The following is a 16,590-nucleotide window of genomic DNA, read 5'->3' on the forward strand; positions in this document are numbered from 1 at the left end:
TACGTCCGCCAGCAGGGCTGGGGCTGGGGCGGGGGGGTCCGGGACCGCCTGCCCGAGGGCCGGCGCGCCCCGCACGGGGGCCGGTTCCGCCCCGGCAATCCCGGAGAAACGGAGCTACGGCCCGGGACGCTGCGGGATTGGGGCCACCCGGCCGAGACTCGCTCCCCGCCGCCCGCCGGAGGAGGCAGTGACCCGGCGGTGACAGCTGTCAGGGCCGCGGCCGCCGCCTCGTCTCCCCTCCCCCTCCGCGGCTCCCACAGGCGGGGCCGAAGAACCGCCGCCGCGCCTACCCGTGTTGTAGACGTGCAGCTCGTCGGCGATGCCCTCGTTGCCCCCTCCAAAGATGATCATCAGCTCCCGGATGGCCACCGCGCGGTGTCCGTGCCGGGCGCGGGGGACCGGCCCCGTGAAGGAGGAAACCCGCCTCCAGTTGAGGAGGCTGGGAGCCGCCATCTTCCCAACCCCCGCCCCTCTGTCCACAATGCACCGCGCCTGCTCCGGCGCCGCTGCTCCGGGAGGAGGGCTGGGACCCGCCTCCAGCTGTGCACGCGGGAGGAGGGGAACCCCACGGAGGAGGGTGATGGTCACGTGACCGCGGGCGTCCAGGGTGAGGATGGAGGGCTGCGGGGAGCAGAGGGGGTCCTGGCAAGGGAGCCCCACCCCCCCCGGGTGACGTGGCTGGTGTTGGCACCCTGGACAAGGGATTTTAGGGTGGAAGGAAATTTCCTACCGACCAGTCTCCCCTCCTCAAACAGAGCCTCCAGTTTTTTATTTGTGGGAGAAGATACAGCGTTTTCCTTTATGGCCACTTTGAGCATCTAGGATGTGCGAGTCAGACCTTTTAAAACAGGGGTCCCCAACCCCCAGGCCGCAGACCGCAACCTGTCCGGGCCTGTTAGGAAAGGGGCCACACAGCAGGGGCTGAGCAGGAGGTGAGCGAGGCTTCCTCTTCGCCTGAACTATTCCCGCCCCCCATTCCGTGGAAAAATTGGCTTCCACGAAGCCCGTCCCTGGTGCCAAAAAGGTTGGGGACAGATGCTTTAAACAATGACAACACAGCAAGGGAAAAGCTCTCGTATAGGTTTTGAAGTGCCAGGAGCGCGGGGAGAGGAGAGGGAAGTCCATCTCCGCCGAGGGCGTGACTGCGCGCAGAGAGCCTGGGCGTAGAGGATGCCCCTGAAGGCTGGGGGAGGGGGGCAGTCTGGACCATGGTGGAGAGGCCGCGAGCGCTGCGTGCCACTCGCGGCTGGGAACACCGGAGGGAATGTCGGAGCTAAGCCTGCAAAGGCAAGTCAGGCAGATCAGATTTGGAGGGTGACATGCCAAGAAGTTTAGGAACGGTGAGCCGCGAAAGTTGTTTTGTTTTGTTTAAGCAGGTGGGAGGTTATATATAGATTTATCTTTTATTACTATCTAACATTTGAGGGTCTTTCATTGACAAGCACTGTCCTCCTTGCCTTATATGAATTAATTTGTGATTCTCCTAACAATCCAGTGAAGTGGGTACTGTTATTTCCCTTTCGTGGATGGGGAAATGAGGCACAGAAAAGTAAAGTAGTTTTCTCATGGGCACACAGCAGAATTAGGGCCAGTATTCAAACGCAGAGCTTCTGATTCCAGAGCCCCAACCCCTAACCACTATACCATACTTACTGTGAATACAGTCATAAGTAACCCTGTTAAGTCCGGGCTGCTTTGTGATCTGGTCCTACACAGAATCACACTCAAAGAGATACAAGTCCAGCGGCAGAGGTCGGGGCGGGGAATGAAAGCAATTTAAATCCCTACCTCACACTCTAAAGACGGTATCAAAGAGGGAATACACATAATGTAGGCCAAATTTCCTAAAATTTCATTTCCCTCATCTTACTACTTTCAATTTCTCTCGTATGCCTAGCTCATCTCTCCTCCCCCAATTCCCTCAAACCTAACCATGCCTCTCCCACCTTCTCGTTCATCTAAACTGCCTTTTGAGAGGTAATTCTCTCCCTTTTAAAAAGGAATTCTTACTATTCTTTCCAGCTCCTGCTTTTCAAGTTCTTCCTGTCACTGATTAATTCCCCAGTTTCATAATATGGTCAAAGAGAATTTGGAATTGTAATAGGAAGGTGGCTGGAAACAAAGAAAGAAAGCTATGAATATTTATGTACTGATATTTTTCTTGGTCACATACATAACATGGGCTCTTAAATGTTTCAGTTATAAAGTTTTTAGGTATCTGAAACAATACTGGAAAAGTTGGGGTAGAGCCATGAGTTTTTCATAAAACTTTAAATACTTTATTTAAAGAATTATATTTTATTCTGAGAGTTTAGTGTTAAAATGTCCTAACTTTTATGACTGATACTGTAAGTGGGTGGTAGTTTTTTTTGTTTTGTTTTGTTTTTTTTAATGTCCTTGTAGCAAAAGACTAAGGGTAAAATTAAAAGTTGCAAACCCAATGTTGATATTCAAATTAAAAAAAATCAAAACTGGTGTATGATATTCGAAAGTCTGCAAATCTCTGAACTAGGGAGAGATGAAGGCAAAATGTTAAGACAAAGGAGATTACAAGTGATAACTGGTTGCTTAGATAAGGAGCTTCAGGACAGTGGTGGAGGTCTGTATTAGTTTCCTAAGACTGCTGTAACAAAGTACCACAAACCAGGTGGATTAAAACAACAGAAATTTGTTGTCTCACAGTTCTAGAGTGTAGAAATCCAAAATCAGGGACATGATCCCTCTGAAACCTGTAGGGAAGAATACTTCCTTGCCTCTTTCTGGCTTCTGGTGGTGGCCGTCAATCCTAGGCCTTCCGTGGCTTGTAGCAGCATCACTCCAACCTCTGCCTCCATCATCATATGGTGTTGTCCCTGTGTGTCTGTGTTTCTTCTCTTCTTATAAGTTCACCAGTCATATCAGACGAGGGCCCACCTAATGGCCTCACCTTAACTTGTTTACATCTGCAAAGGCCTTATGTTCAAATAAGGTCACAATCACAGGTTAGAACTTAAACATATCTGTTTTTTGGGGGGGGACACAGTTCAATACATGACAGGATGCTTAATCCAATGGGAAAGATATTTTACCAGAGCACCTTGGACTCAACGCTGCTTAAGTGAGGAGTCTAGATTAGGTCCCCAATTCTCAGGAAAGCTACCTTCAATCTTTGAAACTTTAAGAATGGAAGTTACCACCTAGGAGGTGAGTGTAGAAGGGGAAGAGAAGAATGAGGCAGAATAGCGCCCTGAAGAAACCAACTTTTAAGAGGTAAAGACAGCAGGAGGCTCTCGTGAACGAAATGGGGAACGAATAGCGAGAGAAGTCAAAAGGGAACTGGGTGAGGGCGATGTCAAAGAAGCCACAGGCTAAGGGGCTTTCACAGAGTGGAAGTGGTTATCAAAGCCAAGAGCCATAGAGAGGTCAGAAAAGAAAAAGACAAAGAAGCAACGTCTGCAAACTAAGAGGTTATTAATGGCCTAGATTAAAATACTCAGTGGAGTGGGAGGAGGGAAGCCACAGAAGATCGAAGAATGAATAACAAGTGAGGACGCACAGATAACATGTATAGCCTGCTTTTTACAGACACTTGCCCCCAGAAGGAAAGAAAAAACAGTGGCTGGAGGGGAGAAATGGCTGTGTACAGAGCAAGCTTTTCTCATTCTTTTCCAAGGATGAGACTTGGAACATGACTGTGGGCTCAGAAGAAGGATTCAGTTGAAAAGGTAAGACTGAAGAAGCAATAGAGATGTCTTAGTCTGCTTAGGCTGCTGTAACACAATACTAGAGGCTGGGTGGTTTATAAACAACCAAAATTTACTTCTCACAGTTCTGGAGACTGAAAGTCCAAGATCAGGGTGCCAGCATGGTCAGATTCTGCTGAAGATACTCTTGTAGGTTTCAGACTGTTGACTTCTCACTGTATCCTTACCTGGTGAAAGGGATGAAGGAGCTCTCTGGGGTCTCTTATAAGGGCGTTAATCCCATTCATGAGGGCTCCACTCTTATGACCTAAGCACCAAAATACCAAAGACCCTACCTCCTAACACCATCACCTTGGGGGTGAGGATCTCAACATATGAATTTGGAGGGGGACACAGACATTTAAATCATAGCAAAAGAATATGTCATTTGGAAATGCTTTTTGTTACAAGTAGCAGAATATCTGACACAGTGTGGCTAAATGATAAGGCACTTAATTATCTTGCACAAGAAATCTGGGGTAGGTAGGTCTAGGGTTAATTTGGCAGTTCAGTGGTGTTACGGTTCCAGGTAGCAGTTCTGAATTTCTCTTGACTTTTCCTTTATGGTCAAAAGAAGGTCGTTGTACCTTTGGACATTGTGTCCCCATACAACCATGCCCAAAGGCATGAAGCAGGAGGACAGCCAGGATGGGGAAATAGGGCTTTCATTTTACAGGGAGGAAAAGCATCTTGCCCAGAAGCCACCCAGCATACTTGCTCTTAGGTTTCACTGGCCAGAACTGGGACATTTGGTATATTAAGATTACATTAGCTATAGTGACAGAAATAGGCTTTAAAAGTTTATGTTTCTCCCATCTAAATGAACTTTGGAAATGGCGGTCCAAAGCCAGCATGGCAGCTCTATTTCACCGCATCTTCAGGAATTTGTAGACTTTGTAGATTGGAATTCGTCCTTCCAGCTCATGATCCAAGATGGCTGCTCCAGCTCTAGCTATTGCATCTACACTCCAGCCAGCAGGAAAGAGTAGGGGAAAGGAATGTTCCCCTCTCCAGAACACATTCTGGAATTGTACATGGTATTTCTGCTTACATCCCATATGCCAGTATTTAGTCACAAGGCCACAGCTAGTTGAAGGAAGTTTGTGAAATGTAGTTTTTATTTAGAATGGCCAAGTGCTCGGGTAATAGTCAAGGTTCTATCACAAAGAAAGAAGAGAAGAGCAGACCGTGGGGGTCTTCTTGCAGGAGGGTGGCTATAGGAGTCTAGGAAAGTGTTTTTGTTTGTTTGTTTTTAGCCTCAGTAATGAGAAGCAGGCAAGGGAGAAGAAGGTTGGAAATGAGAATTGGTGAGTTAACCAAGTAGGCCTGTCTCAGGGCAGGTTGAAACTTGACTGAGCAAGATCCTAGAGGATCAAGAAAAGATGGATTCAGAAGTACATGAAGATTTACACATGGACTGGGGTTGAATATATGTCTATTGCATAGATTATATAATTGTTTATATTCTATAAAAATATATTAAAAAACAGAAAGCTCATTGGACAGCACTGCTCTAGCCTTTTGAAGTTACATTAGAGAAGATGCCTTCATCTGTCACCACTTTCTCTCCTTCACTCCTGCTCCCCCATATCAAACACCATCATTTACCTGGAATCTTAGTATAGCATAGAGGTTAAGATCACGGGATTTAGAATTCAATAGGCATAGCCGTTTACTAGCTGTGTGGTCTTGGTCAAATTATTTATTTTTTTGAGCTTCAGATGCTTTGTCTATAAAATGGGGATTGTAATAGCATCTATTTCTTAAGGTTATTTTGAAGATCAACTGAGATAATATATGCAAAGTACAGGCTGTCCTTGCTTTGCATGAGAGTGCAGTTCTGTGAAAATGGCCATGGAAGCTGAAACCCTGCAAAGCGATCTTAATTACTAATGGGAAAAATTACAGTTGTTTTGTTCATGATCTTTAAAAATTTTTGTCAAAATATTTAAAGTTCTCGGGCTTCCCTGGTGGCGCAGTGGTTGAGAGTCCGTCTGCCGTTGCAGGGGACACGGGTTTGTGCCCCGGTCCGGGAAGATCCCACATGCCGCGGAGCGGCTGGGCCCGTGAGCCATGGCCGCTGAGCCTGCGCGTCCGGAGCCTGTGCTCCGCAGTGGGAGGGGCCACAACAGTGAGAGGCCCGCGTACCGCAAAAAAAAAAAAAAAAAAAAAAAAAAAAATTTAAAGTTCTCTTACTGTTAGTTTTAAATGTCTAAAGAAATGAAAAACATAGTAGACTTAATAGTAAACTTAATGTTTATTTGTTCTACTGTAATTTAAAACATTGGACATATTGAAGATGAAAATTAAATATTTAGGGTTTGTTTTGGTTTTGGTTTTGGTATAAAACTTACCAAGAGCAGCTGAGCAGTGTTTAACCTTCTTGCCATATAACTTACTGTAAGGAGTGAGCATCTTTTCTGTGCCTTGGAAAATGGTCATACTCCTTTCTAAGTTTGGATCAGCTTCCCATATTTTATCCTTTGCACTTTTAACATCATAAAATAACCTTTGAGAGTTCCTCTAATATGAATTTTTTTGCCCATGTCATTTCCTCTGGAACATCTCCATCCCTCTCATCACAACCACTTTCCTTATTTATGTTCGTAAAATCACCCTTACTAGATTTTTCTGGCTGCATAGCTAGAGTTGAATAGCAACAGTATCATCCCACGGCCAACTAATTTCTTCTCTAACTTCATTTACCTTTGATTTGAATGTCACTCCCACTATTATCATTTTTTGTTTCTTTGCTAACGTTTCTCTTTGTTGGCCAATTCTATTATCCATTTTTGTAGATGTCACATGGGTTTCTCACTGGGAATTAACGAAGCAACACAACTACATGCTTTGCTGTCTGTACATAAGCCGAATAACAGCTATCCAGTGACCAATCAAGGACAGACTGTCAAAGAAGTGACACGATTGGTCACTCATCATTGATGTGGCTCTGTTATCAGCGTAGTAATTTTGTGGACTGAAAAGCTAGCAGCAAAGTTAGTAATTATCCAATTACTCAGTTGATATACTGTGGTAACAGATTTGAACTGTGTTGTAGGGGGACTGATGTTATTAAACTACACTGTGGTGACTGAAATTGGTGCTGATGCCACGCAGAGCAAGGACAGTGCTGCGCTTATGAAATGCCTAGCACGTGGTTAGCATTTAGTAAGTCATAGATTGTTTAACTTCTATCATTTTCATTATATTACTACTGTTTCTACCCCTCCTGAGCCACTACGGGCCACTGAGGAGTCAGTCCGAGAGGGAGGGGCTGGTGCTGGGAGGTGGCAGACAGTGCAGTGTTTTCAGCCAGGAGTGTAAAATGGCCGTGTCCAACGGATGCCTTAATCTCAGTTGAGAACTCAGGCCAAGGGCTTATTGGCAGCAGTCTGAGAAGGGGTTTTGAGGAGTGCCAGCAGGTAGGCAGAGCTCAACAGCAGAGAGCCTAGGCAGGCACTGTTCCTGAGACGGAGGAAGCAGATGGTGTCTGAGAGGTCTGCTCCCAGATCACAGGGCTCCAGCCATGGCGAGAGCTGCGGCCAAGGCCTGGAGAGGGCAGCTGGCCAGAACGAGGCAGGACCCCAGGCCAGGTAGAGCCTACACCAATTACCAGAGGAAGGAGCTGGCACAAAAGCCAGGGAGGAAAAGCAGTCATCTCACGTGGGAGAAAGGGACCCTGTGTGCAGAGAGTCAGGTGCAGGAGCGATTGCTGCAGCTCAGGGGGTAGCAGGCAAGAGCCAGAGCAGCTAAGCTCTGGACAAGGAGATGACCCATCACTGAGCCCCACCAGCCAAAGAGGGGGAATTGAGGCCCCCATAGTTGTATTTCCTGCCCCATGTGGATGATCCTGGAGCCCAGCCCAGGGAGACAGAGGCAATAAATAGAGGCTTGTCAGCCTGACCCAGTGCAGTGATTCACTGCTGCTGCACAATGCTGCTTCCCTTCCTTCCAGTCACATTTATCAGCCTTAATAGAGTTTATCTTACCTACTTATCTACAAAGTAATACACTCAGCCAAGGCAGGCCCATTGGGTAAGAAATGATGAACATTTGGCTTTCAACTAATAAGAAATAAACATGGAATAATAATGACTCAGATATACATTGTGTTGACTAATGATAGCACAAATCGAAAATGCATATAGATCACATAGGACTGTGTTCAGGCAGATAACCGAAACCTAAGCAAAGTAACTTAACTGCATCCAGGTTTATTTTCCTCACACGGTTAGATGCTCCGTAAGTAGTCAGCTTAGGCTGCTCTGGTGACTCCTGGTGCCATCGGGACTGAGGCTTCTCCTGTGTTCTTGCTCTGCCCTCCTCACTTAACATGTGCAGGGCTGCTGAGTCACCCAGCGCCGGGGCATGGATAGTTTCCATTTGCTTATGAAGATCTATTCTCTACTCTTCTTTAACTTGTTCAGTGCCGTGAGGCTGACCTAAATGTACTACATCACCTGACGTCTCCAGGTCTCTGACTTCCAGCTGGGTTTGGCCAATGGGAGGCACCACCAACAGGAGATTGTAAGGTTGGGGTAATGTACCTCCTAGTCCCTTTCGTGGGGGTGAACAGAGGGCACTCCTCTTGGGCAGCCCTCCCCTGCGGCTGCTTCCTCCCACTCCTGGTGCTATAGCATCAATTTTTTTTTTTTTCTGGTACGTGGGCCTCTCACCTCTGCGGCCTCTCCCGTTGCGAAGCACAGGCTCCGGACGCGCAGGCTCAGCGGCCATGGCTCACAGGCCCAGCCGCTCCGCGGCATGTGGGATCTTCCCAGACTGGGGCACGAACCCATGTCCCCTGCATCGGCAGGCGGACTCTCAACCACTGTGCCACCAGGGAAGCCCTATAGCATCAATTCGTAACCAAGTTTCCCTAACACTGACTACACCTTTTCAAATAGTGCCTGTTTTAAGAGTCTCCACCATTAGCTCACTGGGGTGGGCCATCTGTGTCCTGCCGGGACCCTGACTGACTCACCACAGCGGTCTCTGCGCACAGCCCGTGGGACCATATGCAGCAGCACGGGGTGGGCCTTTCATCCACAGGGCTGAGAGATGGCGACTCCACCTCCAGGCACCAAGGTTGGGTTTCAGACAGGAGGAAAGGGCAAAAGGCACCAGACAGCTCTTTGCCAGGAAAACAGTAGCTTTCTAGGAAGTCACAGCCAGCCAGCTTCTGCTCACGTGCCGCTCTAGCTTCAGGACCTCTGAGGAGGTGAGTATTTTTAACTGGACAGTTGCCACCTCAAATGACAGAGTGTTTCTATTTGAAGGGAAGAAGCAGAGAGGTTATTAAGTTGTACCAGGCTACCAGTGTTTGAAACAGCATATAACTCATTTGGGCTTTTTGAAAAAAGTTACCGATTGCTTACTGTTACAATTTCTTTCTCTTGTTTATACCTTGGGGTGTCTTCATGCAACAACAATAATAATCACTTCCATGTTCTGAGCCCTTACTGGCTGCATTACATGCATGAGGTCTTTTAACCCTCACAGGAAGCTTCCTCACCTTACAGATGAGGAAACCGAAGGTGAGATTTTCAGGAATGTGTAAGTGTAACATCTGAGCTAACACCTAGGTCTGTCGGTCTGTCTCCAGAGCCCAAGCTGGTAGCCACTACACTTAGGGTGCCCCTTATATCCTACATCTCTTTCTATTCTCATTTCTTCCCCAGGGGAGAATCTGTGCATCCAATTTGGAAATATAGGTCATAGACAGTAAGCCTCTTGCAGCTCAGCACATGGCCCAGCAGAAATAAAGGAGGGGCTTCTCTGGTGGTGCAGTGGTTAAGAATCCTCCTGCCAATGAATGGGACACGGGTTTGAGCCCTGGGCTGGGAAGATCCCACATGCCTTGGAGCAACTAAGCCTGCAAGCCACAACTGCTAAGCCCGCAAGCCACAACTGCTGAGCCCGCATGCTGCAACTACTGAAGCCCGCGAGCCTAGAGCCTGTGCTCTGAAACAAGAGAAGCCACCGAAGTGAGAAGCCCACACTGCAATGAAAGTAGCCCCTGCTCGCCACAACTGGAGAAAGCCCACTTGCAGCAACAAAGACCCAACGCAGCCAAAAAAAAAAAAAAAAAAAGACTAGTGCCACTGAAGAACTGCATTTTATTTATTTATCTGTTTTTAAACAAACAATTTCTTTTTTTAAAATTTTGTTTTATTTATTTTTTATTTTTGGTTGCACTGGGTCTCAGTTGTGGCAGGCAGGCTCCTTAGTTGCGGCTTGCTGGCTCCTTAGTTGCGGTTCACTGGCTCCTTTAGTTGTGGCACGTGTGCTCCTTAGTTGAGGCTGGTGGGCTCCTTAGTTGTGGCATGCGAACTCTTAGTTGCAGCATGCATGTGGGATCTAGTTCCCTGACCAGGGATCGAACCCACGTCCTCTGCATTGGAAGGCAGATTCTTAACCACTGCGCCACCAGGGAAGTCCTGAGGAACCAAATTTTAAATTTTACTTAGTTTTAATCAATTTAAATTGAAAAACTGATTCACGATTCAGTTATTGGAAAATTTTGAAGTATGTTGGAGCAACCTGAATATGTGAATCTATTTTTTTTTGCGGTACGCAGGCCTCTCAGTGTTGTGGCCTCTCCCCTTGCGGAACACAGGCTCCGGACACACAGGGTCAGCGGCCATGGCTCACGGGCCCAGCCGCTCCGCGGCACGTGGGATCTTCCCGGACCGGGTCACGAACCCGTGTCCCCTGCATCGGCAGGCGGACTCTCAACCACTGCGCCGCCAGGGAAGCCCGTGAATCTATTTTTTAAACTGTAAATTTTATCAAATCTAAATACATATCAATTGTTTCTGATGAAGTTTAGTTTGGGAATTGAGATGTGTTGCAGGTGTAAAATACACACCAGAATTCAAAGGCTTCATACAAAACAAAAAGTGTAAAATGTCTTGTTAATAAGTTTTATACCAATCACATGTTAAAATAATGTTTTTGTATATATTATGTTAAGTAAAATTTATCATTAAAATTAATTTTACCTCTTTGTACTTTTCTTAAAGTGACTACTAGAAAATTTTCAATGACAATGTGGCTTGCATTATATTTCTGTTGGGCAATACCACTTTAGAAGGTGGCAGTGAGCAGAGGCAGACTCATTTCTTTATAGGAATGAGGGAGAGAGGCCATTGCTAAATAAATTCCATGATCCCAGGCAAAGTGCTGGCACCATTTCCTGGATTTCTGAGAATCAATGGCAGGAACACAGAACAGCACAGAGCTGGGTGGGGTTGATTCACTGCCTGATTCCTTCCCATGTTCAGTCACAAAACACACCATCTTGAAATTTCCGTCACTATCATTGCCTTGGTCGAAGGGAGACCACAGTTTTTATCTGGGCTTTGATTTGGGGACAACGGCATTTTAATGGCTAGGGCATTTTAGGAGAAGCTAGTGGCCAGGAAAGATATTCTTAAAATCAGTATGAACTTAATTTTTTCACTTCTGCCCTCTCAAAGTTTACCTTAGACCCAATGTGTGGTGGAAATTCACCCTCCAAGCATCTGCTTTTCTCCAGTTTGGAATGTTTTCCTCCAGAGCAGCCTTGTTTTTGAAATGATTTGCAGGCTGCCGGAGGAGGCTGCGAGAGGAAGTCTGACCCGCCAAGCCCATCTGGAAGTGGTTTCAGGGGCCACATCACTCAGTCAGCACAACGCCTAGATTCCCAGCTGCCTGGAACAGGGGTGGAAGAAACCCGAGCTGCTCCAGAGTCTGCACAAGCAAGGGAGGTGCAGTGGGGGAGGAAGACTGTCTTGGAAACGGAATATTGGCCTTGAGGCTCTCCGGCCCTTTGAGATTTCCAGTGGGATCGTAGAAGCAGCTGAAGCAGCGTGAAGGGCAGCATCCCAGGGCCAGCCACCATTTGAATGCTCTGCCCTGCAGCTCTTCTGGACGAAGGAGCCCTGCCCTCACCACCCACCAGGTAAACAGACATTTACAGCAGGGTGACGGCCTTTCTGTTTCACCCTGGCCTGCTGGCAGCTGTCCGTTATTTTGCTGTAGATGCAAGAAAGTAAATCAGAGGTGGACTGTCCCACGCAAACCACCTTCAGGCGCTCCAGCTGTTTGTAGCATGCTAGCGGCATCTTCTTCTTCTTTTTTTTTTTTACCATCGCTGCAAATCCAAAATATTCAATGTGCAAGTTTTTCACATCCTGGACTGCTTTTCCAGACCTGGGTTTATGTCCGTCCCCCTACCCCCAAATAGTGTGATTTACTTACTATTTTCATCATATTTTAAGTGTGGAAATCATCTGTTAGCTAGGACTGTATAAATGCTAGCATTTAACGCTGGTATGTTTCTGAGCCACAGAAGATTTAATTGAGCTGTGATTCATGTTTTCAGAACCTGTCCTAGGAAGCTATTCTGAGGGCCCCAGTGCCCCCCCCCAAAGAACTGGCAGTTGTATGAAATCTAAATGAGGCTTATTGTAAATATGGTAGTCATAACGGTCGGGTTGAAAATGCTTTTTAACTTTCAAAAAAATGTCTTCTTTTGTTCACTTTATGAGCAAGCGTAATACTTTGGCTAAGCCTGATATATAATTTATGACATAAGTTAAGAAGGGATAGTTAATAAAAGAGTAAGAAGAGAGAGAGGAAGAAAATATGATATCCAAACATCTGAATGTGCTGTGGAAAAAAGTCAGTCCTCTAGCTGTTTGGCCCGTGCAGCCAAATATCCAAAGTGACATTGGTTTGTTTTGTCTTTTCCTCTGAATGTTTTGGTGTTGCATTTGTGTACAGTATCCTTTGCGTGCTGCATAATGGAATTCCAGGCTTCCATCTAACTCAGTAGAGCAGTGCAGGGCAGTGGTGGGAACATGGGCTCTGGGGTCCGACTCACAGAGTCTGTGCGCTGCCACTTATAAGCTTTATAAACTTTGACTCTGGGTGACTCTAACTCTTCATCTGTAAAATGGGAATTAAGCGACATCATGTGTCTAAAGGACATAATGCAGGATCTGCAGAGTAGTGAGGCCTCAGGGGAGGTCAGCTTCTCTGGTGGTGCTGATGATGACAACGGTGATGGTGAAGGTGACCACACACCCTGCACTGGGCCACAGCCCTGCTTTTGACACATTGTTCCCTCCCATAGTCCAGTTGTCCAGTGTTCCTCACATCTGTCCAAGTTGTCTCTCCCGGGTTCTGCTTCCTTCCTTCTTCTCTTCAAACACCTCTCCTTTTTTTCCACTCTGGCTCTCTTTAGTTCTCCTGCTTCTTCCCTTGCTGAGAGAAAGACATGCTCAGCAAGCCACAGCCCTCACCATTTTCATTCCTAGTTCCCAGGGGGCATGATTCTAAAGATTTCTTTTATTTCAGCGTCTGCCAAAGAATGTTCCAAAGAAGATAGTCCCGTGGGGAAAATACATTCTGTGAGCCATATCCCCCTCTCAGCACTCTCAAGGCATGATGGCATTTTAAAGGTCCTGAGAAGTCCCGCAGAACAGGGGTCTCCAACCCTCGGGGCTCAGACTGGTACCGCTCCGCGGCTGTTACGAACCGGGCCGCACAGCAGGCGGTGAGCAGCGGGCGAGCTCAAGCAAAGCTTCATCTGCCGCCCCTCACCGCCCTCCATCGCTCGCATTACCGCCTGAACCGTTCCCCCCGCAGCCTTCCCCCCACCGTCTGTGGAAAAATTGTCTTCCACCAAACTGGTCCCTGGTGCCAAAAAGGTTGGGGACCACTGCTGCAGATGAGAAATCTGCTTAAGTTTGTTTAAGTTTGTTTTTTAACACTGTGATTCCCAGTTGACACAGAACCATTTTATCACATCATATAGATTAACATCGGCACTCTGCAATATCCTATTCTTTTTTAAAATTTATTTATGTTTTGGCCATGCCATGTGGCATGTGGGATCTTAGTTCCCCGACCAGGGATCAAACCCGCACACCCTGCAGTAGAAGCGGAGTCTTAACCACTGGACCGCCAGGGAAGTCCCTGCAATATCCTATCCTGACCACATGTGTTTTCACCCTGGTTCCTCTCATGGATATCCTACCTTCATACCTTTCCTGGCGAACACCCAAGGGGACATCTTGTTCTCCCTTCCCTGGTTAAGGACAGATAATTGATCACGTATGCCATATTGATATGTAGAAAGTCTGGCCTAAGGTGGGCAGCAGGGATCAGCAAACATTCCCTGCAAAGGGCCAGGTAGGTGGCTCTGCAGGCCAGATGGTCTCCGTCGTGACGACTCAGTTATGCGGAAGTAGTGTGGAAATGGCCATGGAAAAAACATCAAACAGCACCATCAAAGAATAAGCCTGGCTATGTTCCCACAAAACTGTATTTTTAAAAAACGGTGATGGGCAGGATCTGGCTGTAGTTTGTCAGCACCTGGTCTAAAGCCATGTTGTGAAAGAATGCCTCAATCCATCACAGGAGAAAGCAGGATGGGTCGTCCGCAAACTGAAGTCATCCCCACCCTGCTTATTTTGGTGAATCAGGAGTAAGCCTTTGATGTTCCAGCAAAAAGTAAAAAGGCCAGAGGTGTTTTGTTGGAGGCCAAATTCCTAAGTCCTGGTTTTGTCCTTCTTTCTCTTTTCTTCAAGTGAACCCATGCTCATGTCCTGTTCATAACTCTGTAGTCTGCCTGGTTTAAGTTGAAGAGCTCTATTAAATGTATTTTATGCCCATGTGAACTTCAGTCAAGTCTTAGAGAATACCGTGAAATCACAGAGCTTCTTGGCAGGTCTCTTAACCTCCCTGAACTTCAGTTTCCTCATCAGTAAACTGAGAAGAATAACCTTATAGGGTTGTTGTGAGAATCAAATTAATTAATATACATATAAAGGTCTTAGAACAATGCCTCGCTAATAGAAATTACTATGTGTCTCCTTATCATTGTAATAAATTATTTAATTTAACCTGCAAAACAATCCCATTTTACAGACTGGGTTTTGTAAGTTGCCGAAGATTACACAGTAAGAAATGAGGCAGAACCAGGATTCAAAGTCAGCTCTGTCTAATGACAAAACCCATATTTCCACTCAGGTACATGCCCTGCCAGATTTAAGTAGTTCAAAAATACATTTTAGGAGCCCCTCTTTTATATTCCTTTTTGATTCCCAGGTCCTTTCCTATTACCTCCTTACCTGGACCCATGGCAGACATGATTAATCAATCACAGTGCCCTTCCTTCCTTCCTTCCTTCCTTCTTTCCTTCTTTCTTTCACTGAGTCTTGTGATGGCTTTAGACTCCTCAATTTGTCAGTCCTGAAAGCTCCTACCAACTGATTATAGAGTTGGCATGTAAAATAAAATTTATGGGCTCTGATTTTTGGAATACTTTTCTGGAGTCCCTCCCACTTTTGCCTTTCTTCCAAGGCAGAGCTAATCCCCTTAGCCACTGCCAGGTCTTAAGACATTCTTTCCAGGTTTGACAACAGGCCCAAACTCTTCGACATTTGGTAAAACAACTCCCCATGCAAGATCTTCTGGGACCTGTTTTTAAACCTAATAGACATTTCTCTGGTCCAGATCAATTCCCTAAGCTCTCCTTTTTCTTCCTAGTCACAGGCCCTAGGACCTTTCCCCTTTGAAGCTCCAACCATCCAGGGCCTTACCTAGGGATTTCCTCTTTCCAACACTGTGAGATGACTCCCCAGCTGCATCTTTCTTGCTGTCCTGAAGACAGGCCTATGGGCCCTTAATGCTGAAAGCGCGACTCTTTGTTACTACAGGGAAACTACAACACAGAAGTCACTCAGCTTAGGAAAGCGTACAGAGGCTCAGGGGACATGGTTCTGGGGCTCCTTGTGATGGTAAGAGAAAGGCCAATAAGAAGACCCGAGCCCTCCGCTTTTATTTTAAAAAATTATTTATTTGTTTGTTTATTTATTTTTGGCTGTGTTGGGTCTTCGTTGCTGTGTGCAGGCTTTTTCTAGTTGCGGTGAGTGGGGGCTACTCTTCATTGCAGTGCGCGGGCTTCTCATGTCGTGGCTTCTCTTGTTGCGGAGCGTGGGCTCTAGATGCACGGGCTTCAGTAATTGTGGCATGTGGGCTCAGTAGTTGTGGCTCACAGGGTCTAGAGCACAGGATGAGTAGTTGTGGCGCATGGGCTGTTCCATGGCATGTGGGATCTTCCTGGACTAGGACTCGAACCCGTGTCCCTTGCATTGGCAGGCGGATTGTTAACCACTGAGCCACCAGGGAAGCCCCTGCTTTTATTCTTGTAGTGGGACCATCAACCTGGCTTTACCCTCCTTCTGGCTTTTTCCTTAGTGAGGGTATGCAGACCCTTTTCTTCCTGGGATTGAAGAACAGAACAACAAGAGCCCTTTCTTCCTCTCTCCTATTTCTCACTCATTCATTCCACACACATTTCTTGAGGCACACAGAGGTAGGTCGGCCACAGTCCCTGTCCTCTGTCATCTCATGGTCTAGTGGAGGAGACAGGCACACCCATGATATTAGAACACAGTGTTCTGAGTGCAGGGATAGGCATAGGAATGGAGATTAGGGGAGCACCCAGGCAGGGTAATCAGGTAAGGCTTCCTGAAGGAGGAGGAGGAGTCTTTAAAGCACAAGTAGCAATTTACTGGGGAAAGAGGAGGGGAAAGGGCATTCCAGGCAGAGGGGACTGAACGAACCAAAGTTCAGTGACAAGAAAAACATAGAGGGCTTCCCTGGTGGTGCAGTGGTTAAGAATCCACCTGCCAATGCAGGGGACACGGGTTCGAGCCCTGGTCCGGGAAGATCCCACATGCCACTGAGCAAGTAAGCCCATGCGCTACAACTACTGAGCCTGTGCCACAACTACTGAAGCCTGCACGCCCAGAGCCCATGCTCCGCAACGAGAAGCCACCGCAGTGAGAAGCCCGAGCACCACAACAAAGAGTAG

The 16,590-nt window shown here is 46.8% G+C and overlaps 2 protein-coding genes across 6 annotated transcripts in view; one reads left to right on the top strand and one right to left on the bottom strand.

Moving 5' to 3' along the window:
• Window positions 1-1,059, bottom strand: part of HCFC2 (host cell factor C2) — a 47,317-nt gene extending 46,258 nt beyond the window's left edge. For both annotated transcript variants that reach the window (XM_079937156.1, XM_079937155.1), the window contains exon 1: window positions 291-1,059. In XM_079937156.1, the coding sequence (XP_079793282.1) occupies window positions 291-453 (163 nt within the window). In that variant the 5' untranslated portion in view covers window positions 454-1,059. The remainder of the gene's footprint in view (window positions 1-290) is intronic.
• GLT8D2 (glycosyltransferase 8 domain containing 2) overlaps window positions 510-16,590 on the top strand; it is a gene marked incomplete at its 3' end in the record, with an annotated part of 56,982 nt that continues 40,901 nt past the window's right edge. The window contains exons 1-3 of one of the 4 annotated variants that reach the window (XM_079937167.1): window positions 510-607; window positions 3,653-3,704; window positions 11,309-11,664. Of the gene's footprint in view, window positions 608-1,052; window positions 1,341-3,564; window positions 3,705-11,308; window positions 11,665-16,590 lie in introns of those variants that run through there. The other 3 variants (XM_079937165.1, XM_079937164.1, XM_079937166.1) reach the window with 3 other exon arrangements.

This window comes from Stenella coeruleoalba (assembly GCF_951394435.1).
Source record: "Stenella coeruleoalba genome assembly, chromosome: 11".
Lineage (NCBI taxonomy): Eukaryota > Metazoa > Chordata > Mammalia > Artiodactyla > Delphinidae > Stenella > Stenella coeruleoalba.